This window comes from Mesocricetus auratus, unplaced genomic scaffold (genome assembly GCF_017639785.1).
Source record: "Mesocricetus auratus isolate SY011 unplaced genomic scaffold, BCM_Maur_2.0 Super-Scaffold_100014, whole genome shotgun sequence".
NCBI classification, from domain to species: Eukaryota; Metazoa; Chordata; class Mammalia; order Rodentia; family Cricetidae; genus Mesocricetus; species Mesocricetus auratus.
This window is the reverse complement of record NW_024429197.1, coordinates 44,496,128-44,515,943: the sequence shown is the minus strand read 5'-3', so window position 1 is coordinate 44,515,943 and position 19,816 is coordinate 44,496,128. Positions and strand designations below refer to the sequence as shown.

General features: G+C 40.3%; 1 protein-coding gene across 2 annotated transcripts in view; it reads right to left on the bottom strand.

Annotated features, from left to right (window-relative positions):
• Positions 1–19,331, bottom strand: part of Caap1 (caspase activity and apoptosis inhibitor 1) — a 48,056-nt gene extending 28,725 nt beyond the window's left edge. For both annotated transcript variants that reach the window (XM_040757161.1, XM_040757162.1), the window contains exons 1-4: positions 18,995–19,331; positions 14,666–14,866; positions 13,822–13,906; positions 12,356–12,431 (exon numbers count right to left, since the gene is read on the bottom strand). In XM_040757161.1, coding sequence (XP_040613095.1) covers positions 12,356–12,431; positions 13,822–13,906; positions 14,666–14,866; positions 18,995–19,246 — 614 coding nt within the window. In that variant the 5' untranslated portion in view covers positions 19,247–19,331. The remainder of the gene's footprint in view (positions 1–12,355; positions 12,432–13,821; positions 13,907–14,665; positions 14,867–18,994) is intronic.
• Positions 19,332–19,816: the final 485 nt, after the last annotated feature.

The window sequence follows — 19,816 nt, the reverse complement described above, 5'->3', positions numbered from 1 at the left end:
TGTAATTTATGTTAATATTAGAAGTTAACTGTTAGCTTTCTGAATGCCTCTTCAGTTCACCAATTTATATATATATATATATATATATATGGTCATGCCCTCACCTTTAATACAAATTCACACAACCACTTTATCCACATTTCTAGTTTTGGTTTACTTAAAATGAAAAAAGTAATCTGAGTTCAACTTAAAAATACAAACAACAACAAAAAACCCAAGCTCAAAGACAAACGGCACCAATGTCTAAAGTCAGGCCTAGTGGTAGCACCCATATGCAATTATAGCACTCAGGAGGCAGACACAGGAGGACCTGGAACTTGAGTTTGATGTCAACCTGGGCAACAGACTAAGACTCTATTTCAAAAAGATGGCATTTATTCAGTGCCACCCATTGTCTATTGTTCCCCCACAACTTTCAGTATTCTCAAAGCAATTAATTACATACTTATTTCATGTTAATAATTACATATTTACTTACATGTAACTAAAATGCACATCTGTAACAATTGTACTGGCAACAGGCATAAGTTAGTTTTAGTAAGAAGACAATTGCAAGCATATTTCTGTCAAGAGACCAGTCACTACAGAATAGTTGTTAGCCACCAACTTAACACATTGCTGATGTCAATTTGTTTTTCAAATGAAATGAAAAGATGACTAATAAAAATGAAGCTGGAAGAGAAACTTTTATGGTAAGTTAAAAGGAACCATGGTTGGGGGAAAGGAACAACAGAGGGGAATAGTAGGGTACCAAACAACCTTACTGCTGTTACCCTGTTACTTCTCCCAGAGGTTAAGGTAAGCCTCTTTTGCTAAATATACCTTTCACTTCAGACACAGGACACAGAGAATCTGAGCTAGTTTTGACCTGAAAACCTCCCTCCTGAGGACTAGTTTTCATGGTACCAGAATGTGCCATGCAAGCTTCTAAGGGAAGGAAGCCACCAACAGTCCTACCTGGCTATGATGCCTACAAACTAAAATAATGAACAGCATAGCACTGTATCCATAAGGCCGCATACACTTTGGCTCTCTAACTGGACTTAATACCCTGCTCAATAGGAGGGAAATCTTGCCTAGGACTGGAAACCTACCCATCTACCTGGGAGGAGCAAAGTCATGGGTCTTGAAAGAGAACTACATTCCAAATATCCTCACACCTACAGGTTAAGTGTAGTCCACAACCCCTCAAAAAGAAAACTCCTTGTAACACATAGAAAACCACAACTGATCAAAGAACAAGTAACTGTGTGGTGTCCAGTCCCAACTGATCAATCAGGGTAGCACCACCCACAATGAGCTAGGACGTCCCAAATTAATCACAATCAATAAAGTGCCTCAGAGGCTTGCCTACAAGCCAACCTGATGGGGACATAACCCATTTGAGGATCTCTCTTCCCAAGGGACTCTATCCTGTGTCAAGCTGACATTAAAAAAAAAAAAAACTAGCCAGTACATATGCTAAGGAACAGTCTTGAGAGACTCTGGAAAAGTTTCTCATTTATAAACAACTGACTCACAATGTGCTTCAAAATAATCATACTGGAAAAGCTGGGAGGACTCCGGGCATTGGTGGCGCATGTCTTTAATCCCAGCACTCAGGAGGCAGAGGCAGGCGGATCTCTATGAGTTCCAGGCCAGCCTGGTCTACAGAATGAGTTTCAGGACAGGCTCCAAAACAATACAGAAAAACCCTGTCTCAAAAAAATAAAACAAGCCGGGTGGTGGTGGCACACGCCTTTAATCCCAGCACTCGGGAGGCAGAGGCAGGCGGATCTCTGTGAGTTCGAGGCCAGGCTGGACCAACAGCCTCCAAAACAATACAGAGAAACCCTGTCTCGTAAAAACCAAAAAAAAAAAAAAAAAAAAAAAAAAGGTGGGAGGAGGTTTAAAATACCAAAAACGAGAAAAGTGGGTGGTAAATTTGAAAGAGTTCATCATACTGCTGTCATTTTACGTGTTAAAATCATTCCATACTTAATACAATTAAACTTAACAGTGTCATACATCCCAGAGTGGTGACAGTAGTTAACTGAAACACAGGTCAATTTTCCAAGTATATCATTCCCAACAATTCCAGATCTCAGGTCTATTTTAGGTCTCCTTTTTAAAAAACCATTGACAAGCCGGGCGTTGGTGGCGCACGCCTTTAATCCCAGCACTCGGGAGGCAGAGGCAGGCGGATCTCTATGAGTTCGAGACCAGCCTGGACTACCAAGCGAGTTCCAGGACAGCCTCCAAAGCCACAGAGAAACCCTGTCTCGAAAAACCAAAAAAAAAAAAAAAACCATTGACAAAAATATTAGATTGTAATGTAAATTAGGGCTGCCTTTTAATCAAACTCAGGGGCATTCACAGTACTCAAACACTTTACTGCATTTAAGTTTAATAAATGGCTTATGAAGGACTTATTTCTAACTATAGGGAAAAGGGTCCGGCCAAAGAAACACACCTTGAGCAGAGCCAAAGAAACACAGAATCAAAGAAATGTACCATTACCCTGAAACCAGTGCCAAAGAAACACACTTTGTCCCTGGAATCAGAACCAGTGAAATAAATACACCTGGCCCTAAAACTAGAACCAAAAGGCTAAAAAGGACCAGAGAAAGAAACACACTTCGGCCCTGAAACCAGAACCAAATCTGACCCTAACCCTTGCAGAAAACTAACCAATCCCTAAGCAGATCTAGCCATCCTAAGCTCAGGGACTGAAATTTGAGCAATCCCCACCCTGGAAAACTACACCACTGAAGAAGCCCTATATAAACCCTCTGTCTGTTCAGCTTGTGGCTGTTCGTGCTACCCGGCTGTCCTCTACCACTCTGGTAGAGGGCAGCCACTCTCCTGGATTCTTCCTTCCCAATAAGACTCTTGAATGAGGTTTGGGTGAGATCTTCTCTCACTGGAGCAGGGACCACCCTGGGTAGAACAGAGCAGAGCAGAGCTGAAACACTTTTCACCGGGATAAACCTTTCCCTGGGAACTGAAGTTGTTACACTCTCCAGGAGAAATGGAGCTGAACTGTAACAACTTCGCCAGGAAACCCTCTCCTGCAGGAGCAGAGCTGATACACTAGGGAAGCCTTTCCCTGAAGCAAGGCTATAAACTGCTATGCTTACTGTGACCTGTGGTATTCCTTGGCTCCTGACTGCCAGAATACCTTCCCATCCAAGCTGTGACACTCAGCATTCTGTGACTCCCGAGTGCCATAATCCATCCATGTCCATCCCATCCAATCTGTCAAAGTGCTTACACTAACAAGTTCAAGTTTTGTTAAAAAGCTATTTGAGAGCAGCTGGTATTTGGATAAACAGCATTCATCTTTTTTAAATGTATTTATGCAAACATGGTCAAGGGAAGTTTCTCTAACGAAATAAACTCTTAGCACCCTACAATAGCTGAGCTGAACCACTAAACAGACATCACCATCCTTATAAAAAAACAAAAGGTAGTGAGCAGCTGTATTATGACAGCACAACAGGAAAATTAACACAGCTACTAATGGCTGGCTTCCAACTGAGCTTTGTAACTAAATAGACAACAGAGTTCTACAATAGTTCACTGCTAGGGTTCAACAACTGATAAGTGGTCCTGAACAAATTCTAGTTGCTGCTCTTAAGACTGAAGGGCCCAATAATTCCTAAACTAAACCCTTTAGTGCAAAGGCAAAGCAGTCACCAACCCCACCATTTATGCACTACATCCTCCTGTTCTAGCTCCTAAAGCATCTACTCTGCTATAAAGAATACATAGGAAAACTGTTTTGAAGGTGGAATAGCTTAGCTTATAAAGAAACCAAGCGATTACATTAAACTAATACAGTACTTTCAAACTATTAACTAAATAAAGCTAACTGAAGCTTTAACCATGTTAAAGTTTGAGGATCTCCAAAATGAGAGGGGGGGGAGGGAGGGAGGGAGAGGGAAAAGAGGAGAGAGGGAGGGAGGGAGGGAGGGAGGGAGGGAGGGAGGGAGGGGGGAGAGAGGAGAGAGGGAGGGAGAGAGGGAGGGAGGGAGGGAGGGAGGGAGGGAGGGAGGGAGGGAGGGAGGGAGGGAGGGAGGGAGGGGAGCTAGGTGTGGCGACACCTTTAACGCCAGCAGTCAAGGAGGCAGAGGCAGGTAGACCTCTGGGATCTCTGGGAGTTCCAGACTAGTCAGAGCTACAGTGAGACCCTGTCTCACGCCAAGAAAAAAAAAAAAAAAAAGGAAGAGGAGGAGAAGGAATGAAGGAGAGGGAGGAGGGAAGAGGAGGAGGAAGGAAGGATCAATCTATCTCTACGAATGGTAGTTAATCTTCACTGTCAAGCTGACTAGATTAGAATGAAGATAGACACTCACTTCTGGGTGTGTAGTTGAGGGTATATTCAGAAAAGTGTAAGTGGGGAAGGAAGTCCCACGCTAAAGAAAAACAGCACCATCCCACGTGCTGGGTTCCCGGACTGAAGAGAAAAGCACTGAGCACCAGCATCTGCCTCTGCTTCCTGACTGTGGATGCAATGTGACCAGCTGTCTCAGGCTACTGCTGCCATGCCTTTCCTATCTTAATGAACTGCATTTTCTGAAATGGGAGCTAAAATAGCACACCCTTCCTTAAGCTGCTTTTATTGGCTATTTTCTCACAGTCACATGAACCATTTCTTCTGTTTAGCTGTGATGCTAGCTGTGAAATAGTGTCTCATTGCTGGAATTAAAGACATCAAGCAGTTTTTTAATTTACTTTTTACCATATCTTATTTTGTCTCTCTGTGTGCGCACACACATGTATGTGTGGACAGGCATGCACAGGTAGGTCAGAAACTTGTGGGAGTCAGTTGTCTTACTTATACTATGTGGGTTCTTGGATCAAACTCAAGCTGCCTGACTTGGTAGCAGAGGCCTTTCCCCGCTGAACCATCTTATGGTATGGGCCTTTTAGGTCATTCTTACTGTGTGGGAGGGGTCATGCATCTGCCACCATGCACATGTGGAGATCAGGGCTCAACTTACAGGACTCAGCTCTCTCTCTACCCTGTGGGTCCCAGGGACTAAACTCAGGTGACAAGGTTTGATAGCAGAGACCTTTATCCTCTGAGCCATCTCACTGGAAAATGAAGTAATTCTTAAAAAAAAAACAATTCTCTTTACAAATTCTAAGTTTTATAAACGGTTCAGTTAGATAAATGTATTTCTAAAATTAAAACACACCTGTATATTAAAAAGTTAACATTAAAAGTTGAATTTGGTAGCTAATTCAAAGCACACATTCTGGGAAAAATGTTAGGAATGACTGGAACAGTCCCAGAGTTTCATATATAATTGGCAATGTAACTTATTTTGAGAATTTCAAAATATCCTAACCTCTAAAACTATGATACTATTTCCTCATTTCTCATTACCTATAGGGAAATACAAATTCATTTCTACAGACACATCCTGCAATAAAAACACATCCATTTAAAAATTCATAAAAAGGTATTTAGCAATAACAGTTCTGAAACATTGCTATGATTTCCCTGAAGTGTTTGTATTTTTATCCTTTACATATAAAAATCCCCATGCTGATTATTTCACTGTACTATTCAAGACTTAAATTTCATTACAAACACATTCTTTAGAGCATAATCATATTACATTATAGGCCAACCAACTAGTCTTATCTTTAGTGCAACTTTAATTATAATAAAGCCTCTCTTCTAGCCAATCTTCAGAAGGAGGTACCATGTTAATTCCCAGGCTCTGCATTATCTTATGTGTTACTTTTGCTAAGCAATTTATCTTAATCTGTACATTTCATAAGTTTTGACACAATTCCTAATTAGGAAAGCTGAGACAGTAATGTTTTTAGACTACCTATGTAACTTGTTTGCCTCCTTACAGTGATTTAGAAATTGTAGCTATCAGATATCCAGAATCTGTAGATCTCATTCTCCTTGTTTTTCTTTTTTTGAGACAGGGTCTCGCAGGTTGCCCAGTGTCCAGGCTGTCCTTGAATTTACTACCTTCCTGTTTCAACCTCATAAGTGCCAGCATTATAAACATTTGCTAGTCTACTCAATTGTCCAAGTTAGGTTTCAATTGCTCTGACAAGACACCATGACCAAAACAAGCTAGAAAGGAAAGGGTTTATTTCAGCTTAGTTAGTTACACACAGTCCATCATGAAAGGAAGTCAGGTACTGTTTACTGGCTTGCCTGCCCATGGCTTACTCTGCCTGCTTTCTTACATAACCCAGGACCACCTGCCAGGCTGGCAATGGGTAGGCTTATTTGCTTGCCTAATAGTAATTTCATAATGGATCAAAACATCATTTATATGCAAGTATACTTATATATAAGTAAAATGATAGACTATACTTTCAGGGATCATTTCTATAATTCATTACAAGTAAAATGATAGCTGAACATTCTCCAAAGGCCTTTTCTATTTATACTTATAAGGTCATATAATTTCTCCTTCAATTTAGTAATATAAATTATGCTAACAGATTTTCTAATTAGGTTTTCTTGTAAAATTCTTGGAGTAAATTCTACATGATGAACAGTGCACTTACGTGATACACTATTTGTTTACACCTGCAAATTTATATTCACCAGTTGAAGTAACTTAAAATCTCTCATATACTTTCCTGGCACTACTTGTAACATTTTGGATATTAAGAATTGTAGGAGTGAACCCCACAAAGCTATCTGCCCAACAGGGCAGGGTCAAGGAAGAGATAAAAGGAAGTGAAAGGAAAAGGGGCTTCCCTTTTCGCCTGGAAGCCACCCACGCTTCTAACTCCTGGTCTGTGCGACTCTCTCTCTCTGGTAAATAAATATATTGTTTTCCCTATATAGCTTCGAGTATCGTTATAAAGAATATGCCAAAAATCATAAAGTATCCAGGTAATTGTACCTCATGCCTTTAATCCCATACTTGAGAGGCAGAGACAGGTGAATCTCTGTGAGTTTGAAGCCAGTCTAGTCTACAGAGCAAGTTCCAGGACATCTAGGGCTAGGACTGCTACACATAGAAACCCTGTCTTTAAAAAAAAACACAAAGTAAACTGAAAATCTTTTTCTAGGTACTGTACAGATAAATCTGTCTATGAATAGTAATAGTTGCACTTATTGACCATTAGACCTGCAGACTTATCTAAGTAAGAAGCAGTTCAAATATGAATGCACCCATCTTGTTTTGGTGCTTCTTCAACAGAACTCCATTCAACTTTCCAATTTCTCCTGTATCAGTCTCCATGTTTTCCACTTCTGTGGGGATCTACTTGTATTTGCATGAAGACCATGTATTTGCTAGTTTCGTGGCTGTATATACAATGACACCTGTGGATTCTAATTTGTTTTAAGCTCACATGTACCTATGGAGCATCTCCTCGCTTTCTATTGTAACTGACCTTCACTTACTACCTTCAAATCAAAAAGATCTTCTCTATAGAAAGCCCTTACAAAGACAGAGTTCAAAAACGGCTAAAGGTCTGTGTTTTCTATCTTTAGTTTTCACCTTTTGCCTCTGCTGTTTCATTTTGTCAATGTTCTTTTAGTTTATTTTTTAATTTCTTTTCAATACGAAAAAAGTTCTTAGACTAATTATAGGGTTTTTTTCTCTCATGTCCAAAAGTTCCCTTTAAACTGGGCTATGTGATACTAGGAACAGAAGTCACTTTCTCCCAGCATTCTTCTTGCTAGATTTGGTGAAGAAGGGGTACAACAGGAAGCCCCAGAGTCAAGAGTAAAGTTGACTCTTCCTCTGCTCTGTTTAGTCTGGCAGCAAGAGCTGCTTGGCTCAACTTCTTTGGGCACCATCAGGCATTCTGAGTACCCTTAGCCTAATCGTGGTTCATGGAAGAAGCCAGTGCCAGGAAGAAGTTCCCTACTCAATTCTAACCCCAGTTTACTTAGAAACACAGCTGTCTGGATAGATGGATTAGTTTCTAGTGTGTTCTAATGTATTCACTTGCTTCTTAATATCAGGACACAGCACCCATCTTATCTCTATGTAAGGTTACATTCACAGTCACTGCTGGGTAAGACCTAACAAATGAATCTCAGGACATAATGTAGCCCTTAGGATCTCTCATTATTCCTCCCTATAGAGTTTAAGGCAAAATTTTTTTAACTCAAAACATATAGTTTTTTGTTTTTCCCAATAGACCCATGACAGATCTTCTAAAAACTGTGAGTTAAATATTTTTCAAGGTTTTTCTGTAGTGTTCTGTATTTATCTGCCTGTTCTACCTGTTTGGGACAATGACTCAGTTCCCAGTCATAACCAATCTTTTTATCAGTCAGCCTAGTGAGTTAAAAAAACACAGAATAGTGTTAGTTCCCCAAATTACATTTGTGGCTCTAACTGTATTTCCTCAAGCAGTCCTACTATCTTGTTAAAGCTTTCTTTCCTGTATTCTATTAACTCAGGGCTCAATAGACATTACTGAGTTCCTTTCAGCCTTTTTTGTCTGCTCATGACAGACAATTCCCATAGCATGCAGCCTGATCACACGATAAACATTCACTAAAGTGAAAAACAGCAGGTCATAGGACATGGAAGTTTAAGCACCAAATACACCAAGCTGACTCTTCTGCTGAAGCCTGGAAAAAAGGTTTACGTGAATCTACCCACTAGTTCACTTCCCCTTAGATGAATAGAGCTCAATTGACCCTCGAAGTACAAAGCAAAATCCAAAAGGATACTATCAGCAAAGGCTTCTTAAGCTGCCTTTGCAAGCTTTGAGAAAAGGAAAATCGGTCTTTATTCTGGGCCTCCAATTTTGTTCAATAACAAGGTAAATGAAATGCCCTGCCTGCATTCTGTCTGAAGACCTTAGTTTGCTATCTTATGTCCACAGGTTTGCTTATGTAGCTTATTCTGCTCCAAGAAGCAGCAGGAGCTAAAGCTGGAGTCTTCCCAAATCCCCTCCCTTTCCCAGCACTATCATTTTACATTTTATACTCCAAGATGTCTCCTCCATTCACATTGACATTCTTTAAAAAATGTTTTTTTTTCATGCATTTATTTGTGTGTGTGTGTGTGTGTAGAGTTGTGGTGAGTGCCTGTGGAGAAGCCAAAACCACAATTTTGGGGAGTTAGTTGTCTTTTTCCAACATATGAGTCCCAAGATTAAACTCTGGCCATCAGACTAGACAGCAAGTACCCAATGACTCATCTCACTGGTCCTACATCATAGTAATAAAAACTGGGGTCTCAGCCAGGCTGTGATGGCACATGCCTTTAATCCCAGCACTCAGGTAGAGACAGCTGGATCTCTGTGAGCCCGAGGCCAGTCTGGTCTACAGAGTAAGCTCCAGGACAAGCTCCAAAGCTACAGAGAAACCCTGTCTCAGCTACTTAAGAAAGAGGCTGAAGCATGAGGTCAGGATCAAAGTCCTGGAGTTCTTGCATCCTAGAGAGATAAATGGCTGAGTGGTTACAAGTGCACACTGCTCTTCCAAAGGACTCGGATTTGGATCCCAGCACCCACATCAGGCAGCCTGCAACTCCCGCTCTAGGGCATTTAATACCCTCTCCTGCCTCTACATATACCCATACACACAGCATACAGATACATACACACAGCACACAGATACACACAGCATACAGATACATACACATAGCACAAACACACACACAAAAATAAATCTAGAAAAAATAAGTCATTAAAGAAACAAATAATAAAAATAAAAGCCAGTATTCGCCAGTAACTTCAAAGAAATCAATAATCTGGCACTTACCAGTTCCACTACTGACTACAATAACAATGTGTGGAAATAGATACATGTCTCTTATCCACACTGCTCAGAACAAGTACAATTCCAGTTCAAAGATTTCTGTATTTACCAATAGTTGTATACAATTTGCCTGTTGAAGATCCCTAAACTAAAAATCTCAAGCCAGAAATTCAAAAACATTTGTTAAGTGGCAACATAAAAAATCAAGAAGTCCTAGAGCCTGGACTTAAGATCTCTGGTTAAAGATGCTCAGCCTGTGTTTACAATTGCTTTGTCTATCTGACAGAACATGAGCTGTCTAATCACACAGTGGGTTCTTTATCACACTGGCTTTGCATTTATGTAAAACTTTCTTCATTATAATAATCCAAAAGTTTAATATTGAATTTTGTTGTTGTGGTTCTAGGGGGTTAAACCCCAGGGTCTAGTTCATACTAAGCAAGAACTGGACCACTGAGCTAAAATCCATAGCTAGCCCTTGTTCTAACTTTTTTGGTTTTATGAGTTTTTTTAATGGGTATGGGTATTTTCTTGAATGTATCTCTGTACACAACATGCATGACTAGTACCCGTGGAGGCTAGAAGAAGATGTTGAAGCCCTGAGAGCTGGGATTCAAACCAAGTGTTATGATAGTGTGAATGTAATTGACCCCCATAATCTCATAGGGAATGGCACTATTAGGAGGGGTGGCTTTGTTGGAGTGGGTATTGTCTTATTGGAAGAAGTGTGTCACTGTGGGGGGTAGGCTTTGCTCAGGGTACTGCCCATTGTTTCAGTCAACTTCCTGTGCCTGTAAGATAAAGGACTCTCAGCTATTACTCCAGCATGTCACCACCATGTTCCCAACATGAAGATAATGGACTAACCCTCTGAAACTGTAAGCCAGATACCCCAATTAAATGTTTTCCTTTATAAGACTTGCTGTGGTCATGGTCTCTTCATGGTCTCTTCACGGCAATAAAATCTCTAATTAAGACACCAAGTCTTCTAGAAGAGCAGCCTGTGCTTGTAAGCACTGAGCCATTTCTCCAAACCCTTACTGTAATTTTATAAAGAACCAAATTTCTATTCTAACCCTGTAACCATTAAATGGCTTCCACACTAAAAAATGTAACAATATTGCTCAGGTATGTGACAATAAAGCATTAAACATCAACAATACCTAAAAAATGAAGGGAAATGAATAAAGGGAAAATAAAAGTAATCAAGCAAAAACTCAATTCAAGGTTCTAAAAGTAACATCAAGAAACAAAATATTTAATTAAAGAAATTGAGGGCAAGGGATACACCTTGGTGGAACAAAGACTCCTAGCATGTGTGAGATTCAGGTTCAATTTCCAGAACGACAATTAAAAGGAGAAGTGAGGAAGGGACAGAAGGGGTTGGGGAGAGAGATGGGAAGAAAAGGGTAGAGGAGAAGAAACATAAAAGTACTAAAAAGTAACAGGTTTAGCAAATATTTAAACTGAATAAACTTAATAATGTACATTTCTGTATTATATAAAGGATTAGCACTAAGTGTTTTCTTTTAAAAAAGCTACTAAAATGATTTATTTAAAATGTGAACATTTTCTATGTTGTCAAATGACTTAAAGCAAGAGGTACATCACGACTAAGTCTGTTTCTCTACACACAGCCAAGGAACATAGCAAGACCTTTAAAAAAATGTCTTGCTGGGCAATGGTGGCACATGCCTTTAATCCCAGCACTCAGGAGGCAGAAGCAAGCAGACCTCTGAGTTTGAGGCCAGCCTACTCTACAAAGTGAGTTCCAGGACAGCCAGGGCTACACAGAGAAACCCTGTATAAAAAAAAAAAAAAAGAAAAATGTTTTTCTTAGATTCATTTTAGTTTATATTTATGAGTGCTTTGCCTACATACAAGTGAATCACATAATGCCTAGTGCCCAAAGAGGGAAGGAATAGGCATCAGGTCCCATGGAACTGGAGTTGAGGATGGTTGTGAGCAACCGTGGGGGTGCCGGGAATCAAACTGGGATCCTCTAGAAGAACAACTAGTGCTTTTGACTGATGAGTCAATTTCCATCCCCTCTCTACACTTTTAATGTGAAACTGTCCCTTTGAGCTATATACTTACTCAGTAACATTCTATTAAACATGAAAAAAACTAGACTTCAGCTTAACTCTGTATTCACGCACTTATTCATGCTATTTCCCATTGATAATCGTTCTCAAAATTTCAAGTACTGTTTAATCTTCACAATATTCCAATTATATATGTACAATAATACACATATATATGTACATGTAAAAATAAATCAAATGAATTTATACATACATACATATTTATATAAAGGTTCTCATACACACACACACACACACACACACATACCCTTAGAAAATCAATCATATAATCTTCAAAGAGAGGCTGGAAAGATGGCTCAGCAGTTAAGAGCACTTCCTATTCTTCCAGAATATCCAAGTTTGGCTCCCAGCATCCACTTAAGGCTGCTCACAACCACTTGGAACTCCCATTCCAGGAGATCTGATGCCCTCCTCTGGCCTCCCCCTACCAACATGTGGCAATACATGCATACAAGCACACACACATTATTTTTCTTTTAAATCAGGGATCTTCAAAAGAATAACAATAAAATTTTGAAATAAAAATCAAAGTGCTTATGTTTTAACTTACTGACTGATTAAATCGGATGCCACCTTACAGCCATCATCTGCCTCCTCTTCCATATCAGAGTCCAAACCATTGTCACCTTATAAAAAAAAAGAACTACTAAAAACATGTTTATAAAATGATTTTATCATTATATTAAAAGTACCATCTTTAAAAGAAATGCAAGGTTTAAAAAGTTATAAAATATTCCTCTATTATTTGTATCTTTAAGATGGATTTTATCTATGTGTACATATGTATGTATCTGTGTGTGAGTAGGGACATGTGTGCAAGTGCCAACACAGGACAGAAGTGGCATTACAGATGGTTATAGCCACCCAATGTGGGTGCTGGAAACCATACTCAGAAACTCCAGAAGAGCAGCAAGTGCTCTTAACCATGTCTCCAGTCTCCAGTGTTATATTTACAATTGACTTTTTTTTATTGTCTTCCCTTTATCACATACATATAAGAATGTGTAAGTACATAATTAGAGACTATATACATGTGTGTATATATTTCCAGAATTACAAAATGCATTAAATCATTTGTTGTGGGCTGGACCGACAGCCTCCAAAACAATACAGAGAAACCCTGTCTCGTAAAAAAAAAAAAAAATCATTTGTTGCTGTTTGTTGTTGCTGCTGCGTGTGTGCGTGCGTGTGCGTGCGTGCGTGTGTGTGTGTGTGTGTGTGTGTGCGCGCGCGCGCGCGTGCGGGTATGCATGCATGCATGGTGGAGAAGATGCCTGCAGTGGCCAGATGCTATGATCCCCTGGGGATGGAGTTATGGGGGAGTTACAGGTAGCTGCGAATCATTTGATGTTGTTGCTGGGAACTGAACTCCAGTCTTAACCACTGATCAATCTCTCCCACCCCATTACTTCACATTAAAATTTTAAAAAAATCAGTTTCTGAGATTAAAAGCATCTGATTTTGTTTCTTCTGTGACACAAATGAGAAAATCCTCTCAAAGGTCCAAATCAAACCCAAAAAATAACTTGAAAATTCAAAATTCTAAAAGTTATCAAAGAATATCTTAGTTTGTGAGTCATTGATGCTAGAAAAGTGCAAACAATTCTAATATTGCATCTAGGTCTTGTTGGAACAGGAGAAATATGCAACAGCTCATTATAAGTTATAAAGAAAATAAAGCAGAAAATGTCCTAAATACAGAAAATGTAACTTCTTGGTGATTTTTTACAGCACTTCTAATTTTCTTTTTAATTTCATTTTATTATAGTATACAAACATGGACTTATCTATATATTGATTGGGGAAAACTACATATCAAATTTGGGGGATTTTTTTTGGAAATTCTATTCTGATATATATAAATTATAGTTTTCATTACAAACAGAAGTAAAGATATTCCTCAGTGATTCCTCAATAACAAAATTAAGTCACATTCAAACAACAGAAAGAAAATCTCAATAATTAAGCAGAGAACCACTTAATAAGTTTGCAGAATGTAGAAATATTTATTCTTACCCTCAAGAATCTTCAAGATTTTTTTTTCAGACAGGAGCTCTAATTGTTCCTGGCATAGTTTTTTAATTTCTTCTACTGAACAGTTCTAAAGAAAATGACATTTAAGAAAAATTGCATTTATGTACTATAGCTCCAATGTAAAATGGAAAACTGCAATTATAAGAAAAATTCCAATTAGCAAAATCTTATAACCAAACAAATTAAAGCCTCAAGAATATGCTTATGAGTTTTTTAGTGGGATGAAATCTGAATAGCTGTCAGTTGACATGAATATTTCAGAGATTTGAACGAATACATAAAGCCATGGTTATTAGAAGGAAACACTCAAGTATAAGTCAGTCTTTAACTGTATCTGATTTATCTTATGTAATTCTTAAAACGATTTAAATCTTCAGGGAGTGACTTTATGAGATACTTCCCCTTATGATTTGCTTGGGCTTTCTATAGCCATAAAATCAGAATACCACATATTTCCCTAAGGTTTTCAGAAATACATACACAAACCCTATAAACTTGATGAAACACAAGCTACTATAAACTATTGTGGACTGTTACACAGCAGCATGTCATTCTTAAGCATTAGAAAGATACCTGTTAACTCCAATTGTAAATAGTGGAAAATAATAGAATTTTTTCCACAGGGTCAATAAATGACCTGCCTAAATATTTTTCTTTAAAAAAAAATGCTTAAATATTTAAGGTTTTCCAAATTCTCTTCCTTGCACTCTTTCAAGTAGTTCGTTTTAGATTAGAACATCCAATCGCACACGACATTCAGTGAAATGACTGCTACACAAGAAGGTTCTGTTTCACGTGTGTGCAGCCTACTAATGCAGCAAAGTACCTTCAACACATCAGGGAGCATCTTCTGTAACTTCTTTTCTCCTATTATACAGAAGCACTGCTGGAGCATTTCTTTTTTGTCTGATATATAGAAACTAACTGGTTTTAATGAAACAGTCAGATCCAGTCCACCTTCTTCAACATCACTGTGCTCTGCCAAGAGTAATTCTTTTTCCAGAGTTGGCAAAAGATACTTGGTTTCCTACAAGTTAAAAAAATAAGGAATTATTAAATAACACTATTTAAAATACTTAGAATATATGCATGACACCATCTATTGTCACTGAATTATTCTTCATTAAACACTTCTAAATTCCTTTTGTTTGCACAATTATCTATCTAAAGTCAGAAGAGAAAATTTAGTTGCTCATCACTCCTTAATTTTACTCTCCCTAGTGAAGTTAACACAGGGAGCTGTAATAAAAGAAACACTTATCTCAGAAGACACAAATGAAAATATACTCCATCGGGACCATTTCCTAAAATTTTAGACTTGAAGAAATAGAAGAGTCTTTCAGGGACCATTCATCCAAAATCTATAAATGCTTTGTCATTCTACTTACATTCATATGAAGAAACAAAACAGCAGCAAATGTTACAAGTCACAATTACAAAGCCATACTCCAACCACAAGCTGTCATTTTTAAACTGTTGTATGATTTAATCATATTCAAAAGGTTCAAATAGTTTCCATAATTTAAGACATTTCTGACAATTATATTTCCTATCCCCCATAACTAGTCAGTCTTTTCAAATCTACTTCCAAAACTCCTGCCCATAATTTTTCCTAGATTGTAACAGCCATGGAAGTGGCTTCCCCACATTCAGTGGGAGGTTCAGTTTTGTATAGTGTTACAAGATGAATTTTATAGAATGGGTCCTTACTCATGCTAATTTAAAACCATTAATGACTCCATGCGGTTCTTGTGATATCCTGTCCCACCGGCCCTTTATGCTCATTTATGTTCCCAGCACCAGGACCTTCTCTGAATTACAAGTACAAACCTCCTTTAATCCCAGCACTCGGGAGGCAGAGGCAGGCGGATCTCTGTGAGTTCTAGGCCAGACTGGACCGACAGCCTCCAAAATAATACAGAGAAACCCTGTCTCGTAAAACCAAAAAAAAAAAAAAGAGTGTATTTTTGCCAGGCATTGGTGGCACACGCCTTTAATCCCAGCACTCAGGAGGCAGAGGCAAGTGGATCTCTGTGAGGCCAGCCCGGTCTAAAATCGAGTTCCAGGACAGCCTCCAAAACAATATAGAGAAAGCCTGTCTCAAAAAACCAAAAAATAAAAATAAAAAACAAACAAAAATATCTACCCCAAAGTAAAAATACTTGATGCAACACACCAAAAAGGGCTTATCCCAAGACAGTATATACAGTTTACTGTCAACTAGCTTACCAATACTTAAAATTACACTAGCTGATACATGTCAGTAAGCCACATGATAAAAACATACCCACCAAAGCATTTGAAGAAATTTCCCTAACCCGATCAAAGTCACCCTTCACAATCTATCACAAATATACTTACTGGTACAACATAAGAACTGCTCCCAGTAGGAGCAGGATGTGTAGCTCAGTACTAGAACATTTGCCTAGCAGGCTCAAGGCCCTGGTTTAGTACCGCAGGCAAGGAAGAAGAGAGGAAGGAGTGAGTCTGACTTTAAAAACAAAATAGGAAGAGAATGCCCACTGTCACTGTTACTATCTAACACTGGACTAGGTTTTGATAATTCAAAATGAATAACCAAAAAAAGTGCTAAAAAAGAAAAAAATCAGTGTGAGCAGCAGTATTACAGAAAATCATTAATAACAAATAGTGTAACTAGGTGGAAGAAAATCTTATAAATTGTTGCACCCACAAGTCCCAATTTAAAGGTGTAATGTTACAAAGTATGATGCAGGAGAGATGGCTCCGCAGTTAAGAGAACTTGCTGCTCTCCCCAGAGGATGGAAGCTCAGGCCCCAGCACCTACAATGCCCTTAAAATCAGCAGATCTCATGCCCTCTTTCTTCTGTCCTCTCTGCGATCTGCATGCATGTGGCACACACTCAATGGGACACACTAACACTCTCTCTCTCTCTCTCTCTCTCTCTCTCTCTCTATATATATATATATATATATATATATATATATATATATAAATAATCTGGCGAGGTGGCTCAGCACGTAAAGTGCTTGCTGCTATACTGACAGCCTGAGCCCAATCCTTGGAATCCATGAATTGTAGAGAACTAACACCTGCAATTTGTCTTCCGATGCGCGCGCGTGCGCACGCGCGCGCGCGCACACACACACACACACACACACAAAATAAAAAATTGTGAGATTTGCAAAGTATTAAAAGAAAATGCAGAATTATTTTATAAATTTTAAGATCTTCCAAAACACAAAATCTAGAAGGCAAAAGAGACTACCAGCACTGGTTACAAAGAAATCAAAAGAGACTACCAGCACGGCTACAAAGAAATCAAAGGCTTCCGCATACCTTAAACAAAGTTGTAACATTTCCCGTATACACTACACAAAAGTTTAAAACTAAAGGTTAATATAAATTTCTGTGAGACTTCTCAGTGAAACACCGATTAAAAGGAAAAAAAAAAACAGGCAAAGGATCTATACAAGGAATCAAATGCTAAATAAAAATGTAAAAATGTTCAGTATCACTATTCATCAGGAAAATACGTTTTAAAACAATGTTAGACAGGTGCGGTGGCACATGCCTAATTTTAATCCCATTAGTCTTTTTTTTTTTTTTTTTTTTTTGGTTTTACAAGACAAGGTTTCTCTGTATTGTTTTGGAGGCTGTCGGTCCAGCCCGGCCTCGAACTCACAGAGATCCGCCTGCCTCTGCCTCCCGAGTGCTGGGATTAAAGGCGTGCGCCACCACCGCCCGGTTTATCCCATTAGTCTTAAAACAGAGGCAGGTAAATCTTTGTGAGTTTGAGGCCAGCCTGTTCTACAAATTCCAGACCAGTAGGGACCACACAGTGAGACCCTGTATCAAAACAAAGTATTATCCACTTGGTCCATTAGTCTGATGAACGGCTCTCTAAAAGACAGACTAACAGGAATGGTGTGCTGGGACACACCTGTAATTGTAATGCCAGCGTTCCAAAGACAGAGGCAGAGAGGCAGGAGGGGGCATGCTAAGTTTAAGGCCAGCCTGATCTACAAAGCATACACATACCAAGTTCCAGGACTACACGGGGGTGGGGCGGGTAGTTTGAGGGTGGGAATTTGTTAAGAGGATAACATAAACTAGTGAAGATTTGCAAAGGCCAGCACTTTATAAATCAGTAGTATTCCTTTTAAAGCATTTGGTTCTGTTTCCCAACTCATCTGTTGTAAACGGTTTGGGTTCACAGATCTGCTGCCAGGATGCATAGAAAAGGAATTCGTAACTTTTCAAAACGCATACACTTTGGACACTGCGCTTCACTTCCGTAGCTCCAAGCCTATGTAACTCTTGCACAAGATCCATGAACAACGTGTTCCATTTGGTATTATTTTATGTAAAAATCGAGAAAGCTAAATGTTAATCAATACAGATATGTGGATACTTGGAAGTCAATAAAACACAGAGTGTATGGCATATTACCCAACTACGTACGTAACAGGAAACCATGAAAAGTAGCTGCAGGTCAGCAGAAAGTGTGCATATCAAGCAGCAGTACTAAGGGCTTTCAACTGCTCCCTTTCTATTTTCGACGAATTTTAAGAACATCGCGTCCTTTTACAGTAAGTTATAAACTACTGTATTAAATGGTGGTATCACGGCAGGTAGAGGACGCATAAAGAAACATTGGGAGGTGGGGGTGTCCGGTGTTGAATTCAAACGAAAGAACTACGAAATTCTCGAAACTGTGAACGTGGGTAAAAACTTCCGAACTTGAGTCTCATTTGTCAGTTTGGTTTTGTGTGTGTGTGTGTGTGTGTGTGTGTGTGTGTGTGTGTGTGCGTGTGTGTGTGTTTCCATGTGTGATGTGCGAATAATCAGAATCCATTAAAACGTTAAGGTTAGCCATCAGCGCTCACATCGGCATCTGTTAACTAAGGAGCCGACCCACAGAGCCTCAAGGGAGAACGGGGAACGCACGAGTGAAAAGAGCCGGGAAAGTTTCACAGGGGAGGGGTACTGGGCTGTAAATGCAGACACTCGGAAGTTGAAAACGCAGGCGGGGACGGGCTCGGAAGAGAGCCGGCGGCCCCGGGGAGCCCGGCACTAACAATGCGCTCCTGTGCGCGCCCGCGCGGCTCCGCAGCCCGGCTCCCCCGAGACGGGGCCGCGGCTCCGGGGGGCGGCGCGAGGCGAAGCACGCACCTGCTGCAGGGAGCCCGAGACGCTGGAGGACGAGTCGGTGCTCCTCCGCTTTCGGCGCTCGCTCCGTTCCGCGCCGCCCGCCACACTCGCCCCGCCGCTGCCGCCGGCGGCGCCCCCGCAGCAGCCGCCGCTCCCGCAGCCGCCCGCGGTGCCGCCCAGCACGGGCACCAGGTCCGGGGCCGCGAGCGCGGCGGCCGCCTCCTGCCCGCTCCGCTTGCGCCGCTTCTCCCGGGAAGACTTCTTCCCCGTCATGGTCCCGGCGCCACAACCATCGGCGACAGCCGGCCGTCTCTGCAGCAACAGAACACCGCTTCCGTAGCGGCCGGCCGCGGTTGTCGCAGCCTTGGCGTCACTTCCGGGCCCGGCGCCTTTCGCCGTGGGTCGTTTCTGGAGGAGGGACCCGGACGCGCCGAGCCTGCTGCTGAGGTGGTCTGGAGTTTGAAAGGTGACGCGTGGGCCAATCGGGCTCAGTTTCGCTTTTTTCAACCTCTGCGAAGATGGAGTTTTCCATCTTCCGAAGGTGGAGTTTCTCAAGTGCTTTTTGCCTTCCGGATAGTTCGTTTTCAATGTTTCTCAGTTTGCAGATAACGTTTGTGAGTAATTTTCCTTTGCCTCCAAATCCCACGTTTGGTACCAAAAACGATATAACAATAAAAAGAATTTCAGAAGAAAAGTTTCCCACTATCTCATTTGGGCAAATTTTTTATAATTTATTTATTATTTTGTGTGCATCGGTGTTTTGCCTGCATTGCGTGCATGTCTGTGTGAGGCTGTCAGATCTTGGAGTTACAGACAGTTGTGAGCAGCCTTGTGGGTGCTGGG